This window comes from Ursus maritimus, unplaced genomic scaffold (assembly GCF_017311325.1).
Source record: "Ursus maritimus isolate PB19 unplaced genomic scaffold, ASM1731132v1 scaffold_4, whole genome shotgun sequence".
Lineage (NCBI taxonomy): Eukaryota > Metazoa > Chordata > Mammalia > Carnivora > Ursidae > Ursus > Ursus maritimus.
Window position 1 is genome coordinate 75034678 of NW_024426552.1, and position 24655 is coordinate 75059332.

Below are 24655 nucleotides of genomic sequence, written 5' to 3' on the forward strand. Positions count from 1 at the left end.
CAGTGATTAGAACTCACTGACAGACGCAGAGACAGCAGAATTGGCCTGGGCCACGAGCCGGTTTCACCCAGAGCAGAGCAGAGGCACTTTGAAGCTCTTGTCTGGGAAAAAGAGACCCAATTAGAACTCTGGGGGCACAGGGCAGCTCACTGGCCTTTGGATCCATGAGAGCACTGCTGAGCTGATGGAGTCATGTCTGGGATGCCCTCCTGCCGTCCTGCGTGTGCTGACGCTAAGTCAACGGCACGGCTGCTAGCTCCTGCTTCCACCAGCATCTCTCCAGACAGGATGAGGGGTGGTGACCTCCGCAGGAAGTTTCCCAAGCCTCCCTTTTGCAGCCCTGCCTCTCCCTTCTATTATGCTGAATGCAAATTTTAAACAGCACGGAGAGATAAATGTGTGATGCCTACTTTTGCAGGAAGACATTTCTTGGCATGACCTTCCTGCTCAGCGTTTGTTGGCGTATCAACGTGACAGCAACAATATTTTCCAGCACAAACCTCTTTAGAGACATATTTCACAGGAGTCATTGATTAGGTAAAGTCATCTGGCCCTCTAAGATGAGTAAACTTTTGAAAACTCGCTATACTGGTAAAGTACCGCAAAGGCACAGAATTTCAATATCAAAAACACCGACAAACCAAAACCAAAACAAAACCAAAACCCAAAACCAAAAAACAAAAAACCCTTATAGATTTTATCGATGAGGAAAATGAGACTCAGCAAGGGGAGGAGACATCAGGAAAGCGGATCAGGACCCAGGTTTCTGAATCCTAAGCTAGTATCTTTCCACCAAACGTACTAGAGAAGAAATAGGGTTGCTTCTACTGTACAACGTATCAGAGTGCTCACTCATACCAGATATTTTTCTGAGCATTTTAAATGTATTATCTCATTTAATTCTCAACACATACCAATGAGATAGACACTATTACTCTCTTCAGTTTACAAATGAGCAGACTGAGGCTGTTGTGGGACTTGCCCTATGTCGCCAGTAAGCAGATGCAAGATCGGTTCCCTGGGCAGCCTAACTTCAGAACCCGCTCTCTAAGCTCTAGATTGTACTCTGCCTCCCACGACAGAGTTCAGACAGGAACGAGGCAAAGAAATGGGGCCCATTTATCCTCAAAAATGACAATGCATTTGAGGACTAGTAGGAATCCGATGCTTGACAAAAGGAGGATTTGAAGTCAGAGGACTTCAGGTTTCCAGCTCCACCACTGTCTATTTACGTGATTACATCCAAGTTACTTGACCACTCAAAGTCACAGGTTCTTCACCATTAGCTCTTGTGGGCATATTTTTTTTTAAAAATGGGACAGTTAACAAGTAGGTATGGATTTCTGGAATTCTGTAAGTGACAACTTACTTTATTTTAGCAGCTTTCAATTTATAAAACACTCTCACATTCATCATTTAAATTGACAATGACTTATGAGTTAGGCCTGGTAAGGATTTTTATTATTGACATTTTATAGATTAGAAATTGAAAGCCCAGGAATTAAAGCGCATTGTCCAAATTTAAACAGTAAGAAAATTGGTGTGGTCAAGATTAGTCATAGCTTTAACCTAGTTAGTCTCATAGAAGCCTAGTCTTCTCTCTCCTTCACTTTTTTTTTTTAAGAGTTATTTATTTATTTGAGAGAGAGAGAGGTAGGGGGTAGGAGCAGAGAGAGAGAAGGAGAGAGAGAATCTTCAAACAGACTTTGGCACTGTGTGCAGAGCCCAACACAGGCTCCATCTCGTGACCTGAGCTGAAATCAAGAGTCAGACAGACACTTAATCGACTGAGCCACCCAGGTGCCCCTCTCCTCTACTTTTCTGAAAGGCTACAGACACAATAGGATGGTATAAATGGGTTTTTAATTAAAATCTGAAAATAAATTGAATTAGGATAGAAATAAGGTGTAGGGTTCCGTCTCAGATAAGAAACAATAACAAACATTATGTGGTAGCAACTAGTTGCCCTACAGGATAAACCAGGCCTTTTACCCTTTCCTGCTTTTGTCTCTGCTTAATGATCAGATCCAAAGAGAACTGGCCTTCATCTTACAAATACCCAATTCACAGCCTCTAGTCCTCTCTTGCCATTGCTCGCTCCTTCACATGAAGCCAAAAGGCAAGCAGCGAGTCAAACAAAACAACTTTGTTTTGTAAGCACCAGTATATGGGATTCGCTGGCACATGCTCCGCAAGTTCCAATAGTCCTCTTTGTGGCTTCTTTAGAGGAGCAGGGCTACGTTAACAGGGGTGATTATTTTCACCCAGAAGGACGGAGAAGAGCAAAGGAGAAGAGACAGGATGAAAAACACAGAGGCAAGATCATAAAGAAAGAAAGAGGAGGAGGGACTAGACTGGAAGGGAAGGGGGAGAAGGGAGAGAGAGAGAAGCAAATAAAATATTATTGATCCAAAAACAACACTGGACAGGGAGTTGGAAGAACTGATTCCGAAACCCAGCTCTGATACTAAACAGCTGCCGGTGCCCCAATCCCTGAACCTCTTTCGTCTTGTCTCATCTCTAAAATGTATTCACTCAGCCCTGTTTATTCTTGGGGGTTGAAAGGCAAATGGCACAGGGGAGGTCAAAGTGTTTGGTAAGCAAGGTCAGCATTACCACCTACAGCCAGAGGAAGCTAATGTTAACTCACTGCATTTTCTTACGACAAAGGAACTTCTGACTCTGTCCAAGCTTTCCTCTGGAATCAGCTTATGATTATTCAGCAGCTGGTTTTCCCTTGCCTCTTCCTCCTTCTCTGCCTGCTGCTGCCTGACCTCCGACCCTATAATGGTGACTTAATGCCCAACCAAGGAGGGCCAACTGACTTGGAAACAAAGACAACAATCAAATCAACCTTCTTAGTTCCACGTTAACAAAAGCTTTTATCTGGGAGAAAAATCAGAACTTGTTAACAGCTGATATCTATGAGGCATATTACAAAACGCTTTCAAGCTATCTCATTAGAACCTTACAATAAGACTATTAATGAGGCAGAATGATGATTAATGTCACCTTTGAGAGATGAGGAAACAAAGTGAACAGCTGTGAAACCTGGGACTCCACTCCTAGTCCAGAAATCGATGATGGAGGTTTGCTAGAAAACTGAGCAGAACTTAGAACACCACCCCTTCGTCGCATTGCGTTCCTACTTCCTGGGGCCCGGGAAAGCCCTTTACGTTTACCAACATGCCAGCTGCTGCACAGGCTTTCTCTCCCTAACCCCAGAATGCAAATCTGGAGAAAGCCACCCAAGTTAATTAGGAGGGCTGGAATTACATCAACTCCCTGTGGTAATAATTGGGTGCCTCGTGGGAAATAAAATAAAATATGCCATAAAAAATGAAATTTGCCTGGTAAAACTAATGAAAGAAGGGAGATGAAAGATGAGAGAATGTGGGAATAGTACGAATATGCAGATTTCTTATCTTTCAAAATGGAGGTTCAATGTAAGCTACTTAAGATGACACATCAAGTGGAAACATATTTAAATAACCACTGATGTAACTAAAAATGATCAGTATAGGCATGTTTTTAAAAAAATGAATGACTGAGAAGTACAAAAAGAAGATGAAAGAAATGAGTTATTTGTTAATGTAAATGGGTTTTTATTAGAAAGTCACTAGATATTAGTCAAAAAGGCTAGGATAAAAATACTGTTCTAAGTTATACTTAGAGTCATCCGTAGAAAAAGATAAACTACAAAACTTCTTGTTAAAAGAAAAGTACACTCAGGGCGCCTAGGTGGCTTGTATGGTTAAGCACCCAACTCTTGGTTTCAGATCAGGTTATGATCTCAGTACCTGAAGATCAAGCCCTGTGACAGACTCTGTGCTCAGCATGGAGTGATGCCTGGAGGATTCTTTCCCTCTCCCTCCCCCCCTAATTCTTCCCCCTCATGCACAGGTGAGCTCGCTCTCTCTCACTCTTGTTCTCTCCCTCAAAAACAAATAAATAAAATCTTTGAAAAAAAAGGAAAAAAAAACATTTAATGGAAAGCAAAGGAAATCTAGAAAATATGGTAATATATTTAAAATAATATAATAATACAAAAATCAAGAGGGCAGAATGAAGATTATCACTGTCATATCATTATACGTATGTAGGTTCATCCTACCAATTTAAAGAAAAGAACCCCAGGCTGGATCACAAAGTAAAATTAAATTATATGTTGTATATAAGAACATATGAAAAACAGAGGCTCGGGTTTATAGTTAAGAACTTGGCAAATACATATGAAGAAAATTCAAAGAAAAACAACTTAAGGTTTACAATATTCACCAGGCAAGAACAAAAACAGGCAAGGCACTAAAGAAAATAAACTTTATAATGAAGTTTTATAATGAAAAAGATTACAATCTAAAATAAATGTCAAATTCTGTAAGTGTTCCTACATCAAACAAGACAATATCAATATTCATAATGTAAAGTCACAAAAGTAAGAAAAAAAACAAACCATAGTAATTAAGGAAAATTTAATTCTCTTCTCTCACTCTATGACAGATCAAGTAGCCAAAAAATAATAATTGATTAATTAATTAATTGGCAAAGACAGAGAAGACATGTATAATATAATGATAGTGGATTTAAGTACCAGTTATCAAATTCTATACACAGAAGCAGAAACTGCACATTTGAGTACTTATGAAATGTGGATAAAAATTAACTATTTAATGTAAAAATATTCAGTAAATCCAAAAACACAGAAATAGAGAAGACATTCTCTAAAAACAATGTATAAAAGTAGAAATTAATAATATATCTCAAAGGAGTAAAGACCCTTCCAACTTAAAAAAAAATAGTTATCTTGGGGCACCTGGGTGGCACAGCAGTTAAGCGTCTGCCTTGGGCTCAGGGCGTGATCCCGGCAATCTGGGATCGAGCCCCATATCAGGCTCTTCCGCTATGAGCCTGCTTCTTCCTCTCCCACTCCCCCTGCTTGTGTTCCCTCTCTCGCTGGCTGTCTCTATCTCTGCCGAATAAATAAATAAAATCTTTAAAAAAAAATAGTTATCTTAATCATATCCTTGAATCAAAGATAAAGGAAACAAAAATAAAAAAGTGCATGAAATATAATAAAACATTATATCTGGAAAAGCATAATTAAAGAAAATTTAGCACTCATAAAACTTATGTATCTAATAAAGAACTCTAAATAAACTTTAAGTGAAAAAGTTACAAAATGCACAACAGAATAGACACAAATAGAGCAATAGGAAATACAGATAAATACAAAAAATAATAAATGGGAAAATGAATTCTTCTATAATGAACAAGTAAACTCAAGAGGTGGTACTTTGAAATAAACTATTAGCTACTCAAATCCCCACATAAGGAAAGAAGTATTACACATAAAATAATCTTTTATTATTCTTTTAATCATCTGTTTTCTTACTTCGCTCAGTTCAATGAAAATTTAGAAACCTGAACAAAATGGAATGATTTTCTAGTAAAAAATAAATTAAAGAAACTAATTATAAAGAGAGAAAATGTCTAAACATGCCAGTACGATAGAGAAAATTGAAACAGTTGCAGTGCTACTCCTCCTTAAAAAGCACCAGGTCCAGCCATGTTCATAGGTGAAATATACCAATCACCTAAGTAAAAGATAAAGCCATTTCTTTATTTGGCAAAATCAAGAGAGGGGAAGAAAAAATAAACATTTTATTTTAAAAATTAGCTAATATTATGGGGTGCCTGGGTGGCGCAGTTGTTAAGCATCTGCCTTTGGCTCAGGGCGTGATCCTGGCGTTCTGGGATCGAGCCCCACATCAGGCTCCTATGCTATGGGCCTGCTTCTTCCTCTCCCGCTCCCCTGCTTGTGTTCTCTCTCTCGCTGGCTGTCTCTCTTTGTGTCAAATAAATAAATAAAATCTTTTAAAAAATAAATAAATAAAAATAAAAATAAAAATTAGCTAATATTAATACCCAAATATGCAAAGACAGCCCAATAGAAGAAAACTAAATATCAATCAAATTTATGAATATTGATACTAAAAAAACACTTTCAAAACTTGTAATGAATATTCAATGGAGTATTAAATTATAACATAATAATTCCAAGTGGATTTGTACCTTGAATGTACAAAAATGTTTCAATACTAAGAGATGTGTGACATAACTCATGATATTAATAAGATCTAAGGAGAAAAATAAACAATATCTCCAAAGATGCTTTTTATAAAAGTATTTATAGAAATTCAATATCTAGGCATAGATGCCCAGCAGACTAGCTCTTTTAAAGATAACAACTAGAAATTCTGCACAAAATACAAAAAACAAACTGAAAGATCCATCTTCCTCCCCATAAAAATTCTGCCTGTGGCTTTAGAGAGTAAATAAAGGAAGTCTCCACAGTGCCAGGAGCTATAAATTTGAAAGTAATCGGTATACCAAGAACCAACAAAATATGACCTATTCTTAAAAAAGACCATCAATGGAGGCAATCTTGAGATGACCCATAAGTTGGAATTATCAGGAAGAACTTTATTTATTTATTTTTTTAAAGATTATTTATTTATTTATGTGACAGAGAGACAGTCAGTGAGAGAGGGAACACAGCAGGGGGAGTGGGAGAGGAAGAAGCAGGCTCCTAGCGGAGGAGCCTGATGTGGGGCTCGATCCCAGAACGCCGGGATCACGCCCTGAGCCGAAGGCAGACGCTTAACGACTGTGCCACCCAGGCGCCCCAGGAAGAACTTTAAAGTAATTATTGTAATTATGCAAAGTAAGGTAAAGTAAAATATACCCATAAAGAAAAGAAAATACATGAAGTCTTTTATGAGAAATAGAAAATATAAAAGAGAACTAAATGGACTTTTTTTTTTTTGAAAAAAAGAGCAATTGAAATAAAAAAATACTTGATAGACTTAATAGCAGAATGGAATGACAATTTAGGAAGGAAATGTCTGTAAATGTGAAGGAAGGAAAAGGAAAATGTCTGTAAATGTGAAGTTGCATCAATAGAAATTGCCGATCTGAAGATGAAATAGAGAAGAGACTCGAAAAAAATAGAGACTCAGATACCCGTAGGATAATACCAAAATTTCTATTATACATACAATTGAAATATCAGAAAGAAAGAAAAAAAGAGAGAGAGAGAATGGGACAAAAGAAGTTTTAAAAAGTAATAACCCCAAATTTTCCAAATTTGTTGAAAGACACAAATTTTAAATGCAAGAAGCTCAGGGAATCCCAAACAAGATCAAATACACATACATGCACACACACATACTTAGGCACATAGCAGTCAAACTTCTGAAAACTAAAGATAAAAGTAACATGCCAAAGCAGCTAGAGAATACACAAAATAGCAGTTCAAATAACTGTGAACTTCTCTTCAGAAATTATGGAGGCCAGATGACAGTAGAACAACATGCTGGTATTAAAAGATAAGAAAATGTCAGGTCAGAATTCTCTAACTAGAGCAAATATTCCTCAAGAATGAAGGCTAAATAAAAATGTTTTAAAAATATATATCTCCAGTAGATTGCAGTACAAGGAATACTAAAAATTAATTTTTCATATGGAGGGAGTATGGCATCAAGAAGAAATCTAAATCTTCTAGAACAAATAAAGAGTATTAGAAATGAAAATATCTATTAAAAAATACAATTATATATCCTAATTTCTTTGAAATACATACAATTTCCTCTAAAAACTATTTTATTTATTTATTTGAGAGGAGAGAGAGAGAACAAGCACAAGTGGGGCAGTGGGGCAGAGGGAGAGGGAGCAGACACCTCCCCATGTCACACTGAGCAAGAAGCCCAACTTGGGGCTCGATCCCAGGACCCTGAGATCATGACCTGACCCAAAGGCAGACACTTAACCAACTGAGCCACTCAGGTGCCCCACATAAAATTTCTTAAAGCCAAGTTTATAACATTATTGTGTGGGATTTAAAATGTACACAGAAGTAATATGCGGGACAACTGCAACATAAAGGTCAGTGAGGAGGGGATATAAATAGTGCTACATCCATATTGTATGTGTGTGTGTAGCTAGGTAGGTAGGTATATATTTAATGTATATTATGATGTTTTGGCATATTAAGGAAGCCTTACTGTCTGGGGAGAGACTGTCCCTCTTGGGGCTAGCCAATTCTTAGAGATAGCAAAGGGTCCAATCCAGAGCACACCACTGATATGCATGTAAAACAACCCAGAGCCATACCTTTTCTATCCGGCCCATACACCCCATGAGCCAATATTCTGCCTTAATCAATCCAGGGTCAGATACTAAGAAACAATGGATTAGCCCTATGGCTTAAAGTCCACGAAAATTATTAAAACTAGCCAATCCCCAAACTGATTACCCTGTCATGCCTTGTCCTTCTTGTGGAAACTCCGGTAAAGGCCATGGTCTAAATTCTCTCATAGGTTCTGCCCTTTCAGCTTACTGACCGACACTGGCGACTTTCCCTGTGGCCCTATATGGCAAATGGTGATCCCTATCTTGAATCTGTGAGTATAATAAACTTATTTCTTCTAAGCTTCTTTCTCATTTTCTCCTGTGGCCACATCAACTTTATCATACCATATCCAACATTCACATTCCTAGAACAATATGCTTACAAGGTTTCTATGTTTGAAATGTAGCATTACAATATTAACTCTAAGTAGACTGTGAAAAATCAAATACTTATAATTCCTTCAGCAATGTTCTCAATATGGGGTGATTTTGTCCTTAGGGTACATTGGCAATGTCTGGGGACATTTTTTTGATTGTCATAAGAGAAGCAGGGTACTCCTGGCATCTAATGGGTATAAGCCAGTTACTGCTAAACATCCTACAATGCACAGAACAGCTTCCCACACTAAAGAATTGTCCTGCCCAAGATGCAAACAGGGCTGATGTTGAGAAGCTCTGCCTAAAGCAACCACAAAATTCTATAAAATATTATAGCTAAAAATCCAACAGGAATATTAAAATTAAATTATGAAAAAGATTTAAATAATTTTAAAAGACAGTTGAAAAGAGGATAAAGGCATAAAAATTAGAGAGGGGAAACAGAAAATAAATAATAGGTAGACTCAACTTCTATCAAATTAAAATTATATAAAATATAAAGGGACTAAACCCTCCAATTAAAAGGCAGAGATTATCAGAGTGGTTTAGAAGCATGATTCAATTATGTGATCTCTATAAGAAATGTAGTTTGAAGGGACGTGGATAGCAAATGGATTTAAAAAAGATTTACTATGCAAAAAAATAAGTATAAAAATGATGGAGTGGATATAATAATAATAAATATAAAAATAAATTTCAACACAGAATGCTGCTAGAGATAGAGAGGAACAAACATTTCATAATGGAAAAAAAGCTCAATTTTTCAGGAGGACATATTACCCATAAATGTGTATGTACATAATAACAGACTCTCCAAATACATGAAGCAAAGAATAATAAAATTAAAGAGGCAACAAGAAAACCCCATGATGATAGTAGATTTAAATATTTCTTCTCAATAACCAATAAAAATCTAGGCAAAAATCAGTAAAAATATAGACAACTTAAACGATGTTATCAAACATAACGACTAATTGATATTCATAGAAAACTATATACAAAATGCTTTTCCAATGAACATGATACCTTCACAAAGAGGTACTATTGTTCAATCAGTAAAAGAAGTCTCAATATATTTATAAAGATTAAAATCAAGGCCATATATTCTCTAAATTAAAATCAAATAATACTAAAATCTTAAGAAAACTCAAAATATTTGGAAATTAGCCAATACAACTTCTAAAGTATTCATGGCTCAAAGAAGAAATCACAAGAAAAATTAGAGACTACTTGCTGAATGATAATAGAAGCACAACATATCAAAATCTATGAGATCCAGTAAAGGCAGTCCTTAAAAGAAAATGTAGAGCCTTAAATACTCATATCAGAGAAGAAGAAAGGCCTAAAATTGATGTCCTTGGGTTTCAAATTAAGAAGTTAAAAAAAAGAAAAAAGAAAAAAGTAAACCAAAAGTAATTAGGAGAATGGAAAAATAAATAAATAAAAGAGCAGAAATCAACAAAATAAAAATCAAACGACAGTGAAAAGTAACAAAGTGAAAAGCATGTTCTTGTAAAAACCAAAAAAATTGAAAGTTCCATTGACAGAAAAAGAGAAAACACAAAGCACCAAAATCAGGAAAGAAAAGGGATATCACTAAATATCTCATACATATTAATGGACAATAATGGCATGTTATTATAACAGTAACAGTTATTAACAAACACTTTCAAATACAACAATGTCAATAAATGTAACAAATTCCTTGAAAAATAAAATTTACCAAGATTAACACAAAATCAAAGAATTACTAAGTAACCCAATATTTATAAAATATTGCAAATGTGAAATAATAGACCAATATCTCTCATGAACATAGACACAAAACTCCTTAATAAAATATTAACACACTGAATCCAACAATGTGTAAAAAGAACAAATCATGTCTAAATGTGTTTATCTTAAGAATGCAAGATTGATTTAATATTTGAGAATCCTAGTAAAAATAGGAGGATTTTTTTAATTAAGCAAGCTGACAAAAATAAATATTCATAAAAAAACATAAATTCTTAAAAAATTCTTAAAAAGAACAGAGGAGTAACTCTATCAGATATTAAAACATAATAAAAGATTATAATAATGGAAACCACTTTGTACTTCGATAAACAGATATAAATGGAATGGTGATTCCAGAAATAAAGACAGATACACATGATAAAGTTTACATGATAAAGAAGAAAAGATGGAATATTGAACAAATGATGCTGAGAAATCTAACAGGCCATTTAGGTAAAAAATAAAGGTGATTGCATATCTTTTTCCTCACTTAAGGTAAATTCTAGGTGAAATGCAAATTTAACTATACAAAAAATTAAATTATAAAAACACTGGAAAAAAACTTGGAATATATTTTATAATTTCAATGAGAAGAAAACCTTCCACAAAAAGAAATAAACTTAGAAAGTTGATTTGAAAGACTGATAAATTTGACAACCTAAAATTCAAAGAAAGCAAAAAAAAACAAAAAAATAGCATTATAAAGTTAGCGTGGAAGGAGCCGAGATGCCCTTCAACAGATGACTGGATTAAGAAGATGTGGTCCATATATACAATGGAATATTACTCAGCTATCAAAAAGAACGATTTCTCAATGTTTGCTGCAACATGGACGGAACTGGAGGAGATTATGCTGAGCGAAATAAGTCAAGCAGAGAAAGGCAATTATAATATGGTTTCACTCATTTATGGAACATAAGAACTAGGAAGATCAGTAGGAGAAGAAAGGGAAGAAGAAAGGGGGGTAAGCAGAAGGGGGAATGAACCATTAGAGATACGGACTCTGGGAAACAAACTGAGGGCTTCAGAAGGGAGGGTGGGGGGAAATGGGATAGACCGGTGATGGGTAGTAAGGAGGGCACGTATTGCATGGTGCACTGGGTGTTATACGCAAGTAATGAATCATGGAACTTTACATCAAAAACTAGGGATGTACTGTATGGCGACTAACATAATATAATAAAAAATATTGTTATTAAAAAAATAGAACAACCAAATTGTATTTACATGTTAGTATCAGCGTGAAAGAAAATGCCGTGTATGTGAAGAAAAACTAGAACATAACGTAAAATACAAAATTAATTTATTGAATTGAAAAAAAACCAAGTTAGAGCTATGACAAACTGAGAAGAATATTTTAAAAGATAAGGCAGAAAAGAGGCCAAATTCTTTTATAGATAAAGTGCTCTTACAAATCAATAAGAAAAAACTCAATATCTCAGTAGAAAAAAAAAATGGGTCACTGATACAAATAAGCAGTTCACAGAGAAATAAACGAAATGCCTTTTCTAACGTAAGAAAACAGCCTCAGCGTCCTTCAAGTTCTAGTGATAGAAATTAAAACAAACTGAGATGTTTATCTCACGGGCCAAGTAAGGAAAGATTCATAATGTGTGATATTGGTGAAGATATGTGGAAAAGGATACTCGTATACTTTGTATAAAGTGTAAATAATATAATACACTCTATAATAGAATATACTTTATAGTAATATATAGAGTGTAAATTGGTGTTACTGCGTAGAAGGTAATTTGACAACATCTATTAGTTAAAATTCACAAGACTTTTGACCTAATAATTCCACTTACAGGAATTTACATTATAGATACATTTTCACATTTGTGCCAAGTCCTCTACACAAGAATAGTTATAGCAGCATTGTTTGTAATAGCATAGGTAAAAATAAATATCCATTAATGAGGGGCTGGATAAATAAATTAGCTTTCAAATAAAATATTCTGCACTATTAAAAAGACTGAGGTTGATCTAGAGATGATTATATAATATAATTTCCAAGGTATATCACTGGGTAAAATGTATTGAGGCGGAACAGTTTATGACATGTGTTCCCATTGGGTAAAATAATTTATGATAAATGTGCATGTGAAGATATATACTTACAGGTATGTATAAACCCACATAAATACATACAAAGACATTTGTATTCTTGTATATTTGCACACTGTTTCTTTAAAACAACAACAATTGGCTATTACCTAGGGAGATAATGCTTGAGAACTGAGAGTCTGAGGTGGGAGAGAGATTTCCTGAAAATAAACATTTTAAGATCTTTAAAAATACATTTACAATTGGTTATATTATTGAAAAATCCACCAGTTCAAACAGTCAGTGAACTAAATCAATTTGCCGCATCTTGCATCCATGAAAAGTAAATTAAAAAACAGATCTTTGATATGGTGTGCTTTTTGTAAGGAAACCAACCACTTAACTGAACGGTGCTTTTTTCAACATCGTAAAAAGATTTTTCTGCTCTTACTATGTGCCAGGCCCAAGGCCAGATGTTTAAAGAAACAAAACTAAACAAACAAACAAAAAAATGTACTTGGCCTCAAGGAGCTCACCATTCAATGGGAGAATCTCACATTCAAAGGCTCAGAGGAAGACTGCTGTTCTTCTGGCGTAGATATAAAACATTTAGGAAAGACAGTTCCTTCCAAGACCATAACAAGAGCTTAGTTCAGCAACCCTTCTCTATAGCTTTCACCAGGTATCTTGGTGAATGTCAATATCTCTGAGATAGTTGATGTCATCTCCACTAAGTTTCCAGGGAAGATCTCAAAGAGACTTCTTTCAATAAGAGCTATTAATCATCATAGATTCTGTCCACTCAACTTTACAGAATAAGTTCAATTTCCAAAGGCATTACATTCTTTCCTACCTCTACTCCATTGGCTGTGCTGTTCCTTCAGTTTGGAATGTTAAACTCTTGTTCTCCTTCTTTGGCTAACTCCTACCCAACATCAAATATAGGCTCAAATCCTTCTCCAGGAAAGCCTCTCTGATTCTCTGCCACACAAATTAGGTTGAGAATGTTTCCTCCATGCTCCCACAGCTCTTTCCACCCTACATTCAACCATTTATTTCTCATGGTCTCATATTAAAGTACAAATTTACTTAAAGTTGTATCCCTGGTGTCTGACATAGAGTAGAAACTCAAAAATTGATGAATTCAACTGTAGAGTTTCACTTTGCTCCCTTGGGTTCACCCAACTTACCATACTAAACTGAATTTTATGATTGACCTCCCTACATGACACACTCCCACCGAACCACTTTTCCAAATCTAAGACATCACACTCACTTGTCCAGTGACATCCCAGGGAAGACAAACTTGCCCAGGCAGATTCGGTAGACAGAGCTCAGGGGAATCCGTTGCAACTGCACACAGCTAAGCATGATAAAGTCATATTTACAGATCAAGAGAGTCTTGTCTGTGACCAGCAAAATCCTCTCCTTCTCATTGTTCCAGTGGTCTATCCTGCAGGAATCATCAGAGAGAATAGGAGTTAATGGCATGGTCTTTCCAAGTTAAAGATAATGGCACTCACTGAAACATCTCTACTAACACAGAAAATAGGGAGCTTTGATCACCTCAGAAGAGGGATTGAGGCATACCTAATGCCATCCTCTCTCTCTCAGTCCAGTTCCATGACCAAGGGAGGAGGGAAGATGGAAGACTGTGGAAAAAATATGATTGCAGAGATGAGTACCCATGAAGGGATTCAGGAGGGGAATGACAAGTTTGTATAATGTTGACAGCCACCTGATTCATGTTCCTTCACATCTTCCTTGTTCACTAGAAAACCTTCATCTTCCTACAAGGACACCAAAATGTCTATTTTTCTAACTCAAGTCTTACCATAAACCTTACTCACCACACACTAGTTTTCTCTAATCCCCAAAAGTTATGTTGCTGAGTAGAGATAAAATGGAGACTAACACAGCTGCAGTGACCCCCAAGTCATCACTACATCTGCTCACCCTATCATATCCTTGAACAAGTGAAGTGGTATTCTCATGAGCCAAGGACAAAGTAGACACTAGATAAGTGTTTACTACATTGATTTGCTTTGGCCTTGAGAGCCTTTCAGAGCATGCATAGAAAATTCTTACTCCAACAGCATCTCCACCAGAGAAAACAAGAAGAAATCCAAACAGTGGTGTCTGGTTAGAAGAAAGTATGCATGGTCTGTAAATCCTCTCACCCACAGTACTTTTGCTACCTATTATAGTCTTTAGGATATAGCGCTCATGACTTTTATAAGAATTATTTCAGTACATGTTTTTTTTCCCCCTAAGAGACTTGAAAAGGATGATTTGTGACTGATTCATACCTGAATCCTCACTACATAGAATCAATCAAATGTAAAGATAGAATGGGCATCCCACTCCCATTCATTCTCACACAGTAACCACAGTGCTACTTTTAAAATACAAACAGAATGACGTCACTCCCCTGTTTATTTTATTAACTAGCATCTCTTTGATCTTAGGAGCAAATCCAAGTTACCCATGGACTACAGCATTATATCATAGCAGGCTGAGAACCCTAACTGTCCAAATCATAGTTCAAACGCCTCATGCAAAGAGTATTTCTTCAGTTTCTAAATAAACTTGGCCCTCTATCACACTCTCCCCAATCATCCTGATCCTTCTTCTTTTGTGGACCCATTGCTTTTTGTAAGAAGGAATGATATGTAAAACATTCAGAAGTAAGTACCATGTGGACACAGACTGATCAGAATGGACACCAAAGTACGGAGGGGGTAGGACAAGGCCAGTCAGTGTGAGCTCAGTGTGTGTGTGTGTGTGTGTGTGTGTGTGTGTGTGCGTGTTCCATGAAGGTAGAGACTGTGTGCTTTGGGCTACTCACTCTATCCAGCTTCTGTCAAATAGCCTACACTAAATAAATATCTGTCGAGTGAATAAATGAGTGCTAATCAAAAATTTTGGAGTTTGTTGGGCTAGATGAGGGCAGGGGTGAAAACTTCCAGCCCTATAACTTACTAACTCCGTAAGGTAGAATATTTAACCTATCTTTGGCTCATGCTCCTTATCTGTGAAATGGAGACAATACTAGCACTCATCTCCTAAGTTTGGGGAGAAGATTAGGGGAAATGATCCTTGATCAGTGCTCTATAAATCAGCTGTTACTATCACTGGCAGAGATCTCAGTCACTAAGGAATTTTGGGCAACCCAAATATATGCCATCCTTCAGTATAGCATAACCTAAACACAGAGAGGCAAGAAAAGTCAGGAGTTAAATCAGTTTATGTAATAGGTGGACATATGAAAGAGAGAAAAAGAAGTAAAAAGAGAAGAAAAGAGAGAAAAACAGAAAAAACAGAAAAAGGAAAAACAAGTAGGCTGGGATCCTTGATAGAGGCCCTATTGCATGGTGGCCATGATGTGGTTTAAGCATTAGCTCTACATCCCCCACCGTCCTTTGAAGAATGTCACATCTGAAGTTAGGCAGCTAGATTATGATAGTAGAATCAGTGGTGGAGAGTCTGACAGATCTGGTTTAACTCCTGGTTCGGCAGCGTCCATCCATTCCAACAACACGGCCATGCTCAACTCCTGACGCACTGAGAAAAGGAAGGAAGTCTAGATCATCTGTTTAACACTCGCAGTCTTAGTCAGAGAGACACCCGGGACTCTGAAATGTCTTATCAGATATCTACATAAATGTCTCTAAATAGCTTTGCATCTACTTAGCAGCAAGTTAAAGCTGCTGCCTAATAAACCAGACTTGGTTTTAGTCTAAAAAAACCACAGCTTTTGGTTGAATGGTTTTACTGAAAATGTCAGCACTCCATAATGAGATTTATTTTAAAAGGTAAAGGATTTGGGAAAAAAAGAGAATTCTTTTTAGGAACACAGAGTGCTCTGCTGTGACACAGATTCTGCATAATTGACATGTCGGGAAAGTCTGAATTCAAGTAAACACACAGATTTATAAATAGTTTGGGGCCACATCTCTAGCTCCTGGGTGGTATATGTATTTATTTAGACTTCAATCACACCTTTTTCCCCAAATAACTCATGGAAAAAACATTGAATTTCATATTCCCAATATTAACATAATTGAAGTCGGGTTGGCAACAATATCCACAGCAAATATAGGGATAGGAATAACAGTAACGTATTGTGGAGATTTACAAAGTCCTTGGATATTGGTGGTCCTATTAATCCTCACAACAACCCTTTGGACCGGATGCTATTGCCCTCATTTTAAAGACAAGGTAGAGACACAAAACCCAGCCATGGTATTGGCTTTCTTCCCAGTACCATCCACCTCAAATAGAGGGTCCTTCAGTTGGTAGGAGAATGTGGTAAAACCCACTTCTGAAAGGAACTGATGTGATGATATATATATCACTCCTGAGACTGTTCTCTCTGGGAAACCTTTCCCCTGAGAAAACACACATCACTATCCCTTTCAAACCTTGTCCTCCACTGGTGTTCCCAATCTTGGAGAAGAACTCCCCTTCCAGTTATGCAAGCCAGAGACTTAGGAGGGAGTCATTCTGGACTCTCCCTTTTCCTCACCTCACCTGCCAGGTCCTAAACATTTGACTCCCAAAATATTTCTCAACACCACCCACTTATCTCCATCTTGACCTTCACCACCCTGATCCAGTCTTCCCTCATCTCACTAGGTGAGACTATCACAGTCACCCTCTCACTAGGTGTGGCTACTAGTCACCTAGACCCAGTTTACCTACATCTCTTGTTCCCTCCTAACTTCTCCACCATACTGCAATGAGGGGAGCCTTTTGAAAAAACAAATCTGGCCCTCACCTCTCTACTTTAGTTTCAAACATTTCAACTGTTCCCCAGAGCTCTTAGAAGAAATGACAGAAGTTCTTCACCTGGTCTAAGATGCCATCCATGGTCAAGCCCTACCTACTTCTTCAACCTCATCTCAGGTCAAGTCTCTCCACTCATTCTTCTTGATCCTTCAGTTTCTCGTATCTAACACGCCCACTCCTACTAAAGTGACTTTGGATAAGCTGCTTTCCCCTGAGGTTCCTTACCTAACTGCTATAGTGCTAAGCTCAATTACTCCTTACTCAGGCAAGCTTTCCCAGACCTCTGTGACTACTTCTGTTCTTTCTAATGTACACTTACATAACACCACACATTTCTCCTTCATAGTACTTATCCCAGATGCAATTTTACAGTTATTTCTATGATGACCTAATTAACGTCTGCCTCCTCTCCTATACTATACACTCCACAAAGACAGAGTCAGTTCTTCACATCGTGTCTCCGAGGTTGCATGTGTCCAAAAAATATTTCTGAAATGAATTAGTAAAGAATGAACAATCCTTGTGCTGTGCAAGCCATATGCCTTGGCTCAGGCTGTTTGGGAACCCTATCCTCACATTTACACATTGAAATACTCCCCCATAAAATAGCACAGTTTCAAAAACTAATCAGTAACATTGGGGAAATGTACATGGGGTGTAAAAGAAAGAGAGGATACAAAATGTTACTTTCAGTATACTTGCAACTTCCTAACAACAAATCCATAGATCAAAATGGCCACAGTGATTATTTCTGAGTGCTGGGATTTCAAATGACTTTCATTTCTTTTCATGCTTTCATTAGCCAGAGTTTAATTTCTTTTGGCAATGAACATATTCTTTTATGATAAAGAGATATCTTTTTTTAAAAAACAGTCTCACCTATCCTTCAAGTCCCCAGCTTAAATGTTATGTATTTCATGGAGACTCACCCTCACCAGTCTCCAGCACCACCACCCGCCCCCCCTCCCCCCGCCCCACAAAGTAGATGTCATCTTTCTTTGCATTAAAGGCACACAAGCTTTTTATCAGAGCCTCAGCTGTGGCCCAAGTTACAATCTGCTCTATATGACAGTGATGCCTACCTCTAGAATATCCTCTTGTTCCCCCAATTTGATGAGAGACCCCCTAGTGTAGAGAGGTGTTTTAGTCCTATCTGGGTCCCCTCACTATGCCCAACTCAGAGCCAAGAGGGATCATGGTCTTAGCAAGTGAGCAGGGCATGAAAAACCAAAACCGTAAGATTCGTCATCTTATTGTGAGATCCAGCGTCTCTTGGCCGAGGGTTTGCCACATCTGCTGTTGCCACTGCTGTTCCCCAGCACTAGCATCATTCCCCTATTTGATGAAGGGCCTGGACACCCCAGTCTGAAAGGGAATCTAGGAATTCCGTGAGATTTGTGGTTTCCTGGGATGACAACAGTTTTGCCAGCAGAGGGCAACAGCGAACCAGCAATGACAGGCGACCGGGCAGAGCAAGTTTCCAGGGCCCCCACCCAGTTACTCAAACCAGCAAGATGCTTTTCCAGTGGCCCCGGCCCTACCCCTAACAATACTTTCAGTTGCTCTTTTGAGGCTGTGTCAAATCAATTTGTGGTTTAGAAATGATTTTCCTCCAAAAATATTTTTTCTATTATTCCACCACACTTACACACATGCTGTGTGCACACCACACACACAGACACACACACACACACACACACACACCATTCAGTAGAAACATCTTCCCTAATACTGAATAGAGTGACTATACCTGGTTTACAGATCCATCTTCCTTCGTGTGCCCCTCCAGCCTCTTAGCATAGCCCAGACCTTAAAAGAGGAAGACAGTTTCTTGGCTAGCCAGAAATCGGCAACCCAGGAGGAAAACACTGAATCATTCATTCCACACATATTCCCTGAGCACCCACTGGGTTCCAGGCCCTGAAGAGAATCCAATTTGGGTTTGCTCTTGAAACATAAACAGATGAAAAATGCATGGCATTGAAGCAAAGCAATTTCCCTCCCCCTGAGTTAAGAGAAGTCTTAAAAAACCTTTAGCTAAATAATCCACATTAAATTCTTTCAATCATTTGGTTATTCTTTCCTGGGGCTTCTCCAATTTGTTTAAAATAGGGGACCCTCCAAGTAAACATGGTATTCTAATAAAAACCCGATGCCCACAAACCTTCTCTGTTCTCAGATCCCTGACCTGACTTCCTGTGGTTCAGTTCTCTCCCCATTACCCCACGGAGCCAGGCATGTTCCAAGCTCTGTGGTAGCTACTGGGAATAGTGAGAAGAGTATTCTGCTCTTAAGGAATACACAATTCTCTAAGATGTGAGTTGCAATCATGTAGAGAAGAGCTAATATGGCACCCAAAGGTGTGACGAGATTTTATAATTTTAACACGAGTCCGCAGACTCAGGTCTCCAGATTCTCAGCCCACTGCTCACAGGGCTGAGGAAAAGGAACCCAAGCATCTATCTATTTGGCGCCCTTCAAGAACGTTCTTTTATCAACACTTCATTTCCCGCTGTTAGGTGTAAGATCTCGGTGTTGAAAAAGCACAAGTTGCAAAGCAGGAGTGATTCTTCGGAACCAGCAAAAAGTTTTCAGGAGTATTTTTTTTTAACACTTCCTTAATGTATACCATTGAAGGACAAAGTGTCCCCATAAAACATACAGGATGGGCATGGAAAAATCCACTCATGTATCCACAGACTATTTTTTTTCATGTGTAAGAGAAAACAATGACCATTTTTTCCCCTCAGAAAACAAAGAAGTTTTTGAGTTCTAAAAAATATAATAAAACTATAAGCAATCAGTTTTACTTAGGAAATAATACATATATATAATTTATATGTGTGTATGTGTATATGTATGTGTGTGTATATATATATATATATATATGCAAGCCAATTCTGAAGCTTCAGAGATCTACATGCATATGAATAACTCTGCCATGCATTTATCTCAGGTTATAATCAAAAGCCTTCATTTATTGGGGGTCTTCCCTATATCAGGTACTGTGCCAGATATTACACAAATATTACCTGTTTTAGTCTTCATCAAACAATCTGGATGAGTACAGGTGAGGAAGCGGAGAGTTGGGGAGGTATAACAGACTGAATATTTATTTCCCCTCAAAATTCTGATATTGAAGCCCTAACTTCCAAATGATGGTACTAAGCGGTGGGGTCATTGGGAGGTGATTAGGTATAGATGAGGTCATGGAGACGGAGCTCCCATGATGAGATTACTGCCCTTATCAGAAGAGGAAGAGACAGAACTTCCTCCCTCCAGGATGTGAGGATACAATGAGAAGGCAAGCCAGGAAGAGAGTCCTCGCTGAGAACCAAATCTGTGGGCATCTTGGTCTTAGACTTCCCAGTCTCCAGAACTGTCAATAATTAATGTCTGTTGTTTAAGCCACCGAGTCTATGGGCATTTTGTTATAGCAGCCCAAGACGACTAATGCAGGAAGCTAACTTGTTCCAAATAACACAGCCAGGATTCATCCAAGGTATGTTTCACTTTAAACTCTTATGCTCTTCTCTTTAGCAAACCACCATTCATTAGGAAGCTAATGAAATCTCTTCCTGTAATCAATTAATATTGTTGAATGTCTATATGCTTGATGCTTGAACAACATAGTTTTGAACTGTGTGGGTCCACTTATATGCAGATTTCAGTAAATACAGTACAGAACTGTAAAGGTATTTTGATTCCTTTTCTTTTTTTAAAATATTTTCTTTTCTCCAGCTTACTTTATTGTAAGGCTACAGTATATAATACATATAACATACAAAATTGGTGTTCATTGACTGTGTTATTGGTAAGCTTTCTAGTCCACGGTGGGCTCTTAGTAAAGTTTTGGGAGTCAAAAGTTATACATGGATTTTTGACCACAGGGGTGGGGGCTCAGCACCCATAACCCCTTTGTTGTTCAAGGGTCAGTTGTGCCTTATTAAAGACATTACGTAGGTGCTCAGACTTTAAGTCCTCTATAATTATCCCTTAAAAGCTTATAATCTAATGTGGGAGAACATAAATCAGGTGCTATGATATAGAGTGATAAATAATAACACGGAAATTCGTATACAGTGCTATGGAAATCCCAGCTAATGTCTAACATTGATTTAATGCTTACTTTGAGTAAGTTTTTGGTCTAAATTCTTTGTGTAAATTACTTCATTTATGCTCACAGTAATCCCGTGAGGATTTGTCATTATCCCCATTTTATAGATGAGGAACTAAAACATAAAAAGGTTAAATAACTTGCCCAGTTCTGGAACTGGAATTCAAACGGAGGGTGTCTGCCTCTAGAAACCATGGTTTTGATTAACCACTCTGTTCTACTGAAAGGCATTTAAAACCACTGAGGAAATGAGGCAAGGCTCTGGATAAAGTGTGCTTGAAGAAGCTTTTGGAATAGCTTGACGCAGAAGGCAGATTAATTAATTTTAGATGGAGGGAACAGCATGTGCAAACACGCACAGCAACATGTACAGAATGACTTTTTGGAAGACACGTGTTTGCACAGTATGTAAATGAAAATCATGAAAACAGAATTACCATAAAAAGGGAGGGTAGCACCCACGAAGATTCTGACTCAGGATCGCTGAGAAGGAATCCCGGGCATCTATCCTTTGAAAAGCTATCCAGATGCCGAACCAAGGTTTTGAAAGACCAAGACATTCTCAGGAGCTGATCTCTCAGGCACTGAGGTGGAACCATTTTGAGCTTAAACCCAAAGAATTTGTAGGTGGCGCTGGGAGATTTGTGGATTTACCCAACTCTTCAGAGTGGAATGCTACAGAGTAATTCTAAGGAGCATTTTTCCAGTGCAAATACTTAATCATGACCACCCTAACATTATCAAAAGTTCTTTAAACTCCAGGAGTGAACCTCTTCTGCTTCTTAGTTTCCCAGCCAAAATAACTAACCAGAGAGCATCATTATATTATGTCATAATCCCAGCCTAGTCCTGGCACAGAGAAATTGCTTTGTGAATGTTTATTTCTTTTTTTATGTCCCTTTCCTGAAGACAAACTGCACTTGACCAGTAGTTTTGTCAATACTCCTGTGAGCTGAAGACTTATTTTTTTTAATTTTTTATTTTTATTTATTTTTTGATGTAAAGTTCGATGATTCATTAGGTGCGTATAACACCCAGCGCACCATGCAATACATGCTCTCCTTACTACCCATCACCAGCCTATCCCATTCCCCCACCCCCATCCCCTCTGAAGCCATCAGTTTGTTTCTCAGAGTCCATGAGAGACTATGGACTCTGAAGACTCATTTTAACCACAAATGGGTCTTCATTTCATGGTACATTTCAAGTGCAAGATTCCTGAGCAGTTGTGGGCTTCCTATCACTCAGCCAAGAGTTAGAGACACAGTTCTGCCCCTTACTAGCTGTGAGATCTTGCAAAAGATACTTACTTTTTCTAAAATCCATTTTCCATATCTCTAAAATGAAAATAATAATAATAATAATAATAATAATAATAATAATAATAATACATACCTCATAGGGTTGTTGTGAATTTTTAAAATAGTGCTACAGAGCATTTAGTAAAATACAAAGCACACATAAAATACTCAATTTTTATTGGCTACTTATATGATGGTGATGTGATGATGAAGGAGGAGGAGGAGAAAACAATGAAGAAGAATTCTTTTAAATTCCCTTTAAACACTTTTGCAACAGGGGGGCCTGGGTAGCTTTGTTGGTTAAGCATCAAACTCTTGATTTCAGCTCGGCTCATGTGAGGGCTCCGTGCTGGGTGTGGAACCTGCTTAAGATTCTCTCTTCGAGAGAGAGAGAGAGAGAGAGAGAGAGTGCACAAGAGGGGCAGAAGGAGAAAGAGAGAATCTCAAGCGACCACACTGAGTGTGAAGCCCAATATGGGCTCGATCTCCCAACCCTGAGGTCACGACCTGAGCCAAAATCAAGAGTTGGATGCTTACCCAACTGAGCCATCGAGATGCCCCAAGGAAGGTGTCTCTTTAGAGAAGCAATACTAGGTGTCCTGTCCAGAAATAATCCCCCTTAACAATCCAACAAATATTTATTGGACCATTATTATGCTCCAGTCTCTATTGATATATTGGTGAGCCAAATAAGCCCCTGTTCCTCTCATGCTTACATTCTACGAAGGCACACAGACAAAAGGAAATGGACACATAAACATAGAGACCAGGTAAAAGGGAGATGAGAATATCTGTGGAAATAGTATCTAGGTAAAGTGAAGAGCTAGTTCAAAGGCCCAGAGACAGGATCCATCACATTTCATAAAACATCAAGGAAGCCGGCATGACCAAGACAAAGGGAACAAGGAACGGAGTGAAGGGAGATGTAAGCAGAAACCACATTCCATGTTGGAACAACCACAATTTCTGTGTGATTTACGAATGTTTTTCATATTAAATGGTTGTCATCCTCCACCTTACAGATGGAGAAAACAACCCCCAATTAAATGACACGCATCTAGTACTAAGTGGCAGAGGCCAGGCCAGAATCCAGCTCTTTGGACCCTCCGGCCCAGACAATGTACATCCCATCTAGCTGCTTCTCCCACTTATTTTTCCTACACAACCAGGCAACTTTTCTCTCCCTGTCACAGTACCATCAGTAAGAGGATATTTTAAAAGCTACACAGAAGAAAAGACTCTGGGCACACCCCATCCTTCTCTCTTTTCCACAGAACGACTGAATAGCTGTTGAATAGTTCAAGTCCCCCACAGCACACCAGGGACTAACAGAAGGCCCACCCCCTGAGGAGCTCTCTCCTCCCCTGAATTGACTTTGGGGTATTCACTTGATCAGAAGCCAAAAAAGCTGGCAGGAGAACAAGGCCTAATTTTGAGAAGGCGGCAGAGAAGAAAGAACAGTGGGACAAGATACAACAAACGCTCACTTCTTGCCACCTCCATTGTATTATTCTTTTTAAATGGGAGAGATGTCTATTTACTGTACTATGTTAGTTCAGCTCTTTGGGTACAGGAGACACAGCCCAGATTAGGCGAGCTCAGAAAGAGGAGATATATAAATACTCTGAGGAATCCCACAGAAATCCAAGAGCAGGAACCATTGCATAGTTGGGCTTTATGAAAGCTGGAAAACCACAAAGAACAAAAGCTATTCCCTCAGGGGCTGTCTGTATCATGATTTCTGGGTCTCTCGGCACACTGCATGTTTCCTCTTGACTGCCGTGCTCCCTCTGCTTACTACCAGTGTTTGTTCCTCTTTAATTTCACCTTGCCTATGACCTTTGTTTCCTTCATCCTGACTCCATGAACTTCCAGATCTACTTTCATAGCCACTCTAGCCATTCTTCCCAGTTCAAATGCTCAATATTGGAAATTCTTTCAGTCCAAAGCATTCGTTGGAGCTGTCTCTTTGGATCACAGGCTAGCTAATGGATTAGATCCACTTTGTCCAATCAGCGATGGCCAGGGGCTGAAGTCGCAGAGGAAAAAATAGGAA

At 38.1% G+C, this 24655-nt stretch overlaps 1 protein-coding gene across 1 annotated transcript in view; it reads right to left on the reverse strand.

Annotated features, from left to right (window-relative positions):
* Positions 1-24655, reverse strand: part of TPRG1 (tumor protein p63 regulated 1) — a 207473-nt gene that overhangs the window by 62080 nt on the left and 120738 nt on the right. The window contains exon 4 of the mRNA XM_008705164.2: positions 13667-13843. Coding sequence (XP_008703386.1) covers positions 13667-13843 — 177 coding nt within the window. The remainder of the gene's footprint in view (positions 1-13666; positions 13844-24655) is intronic.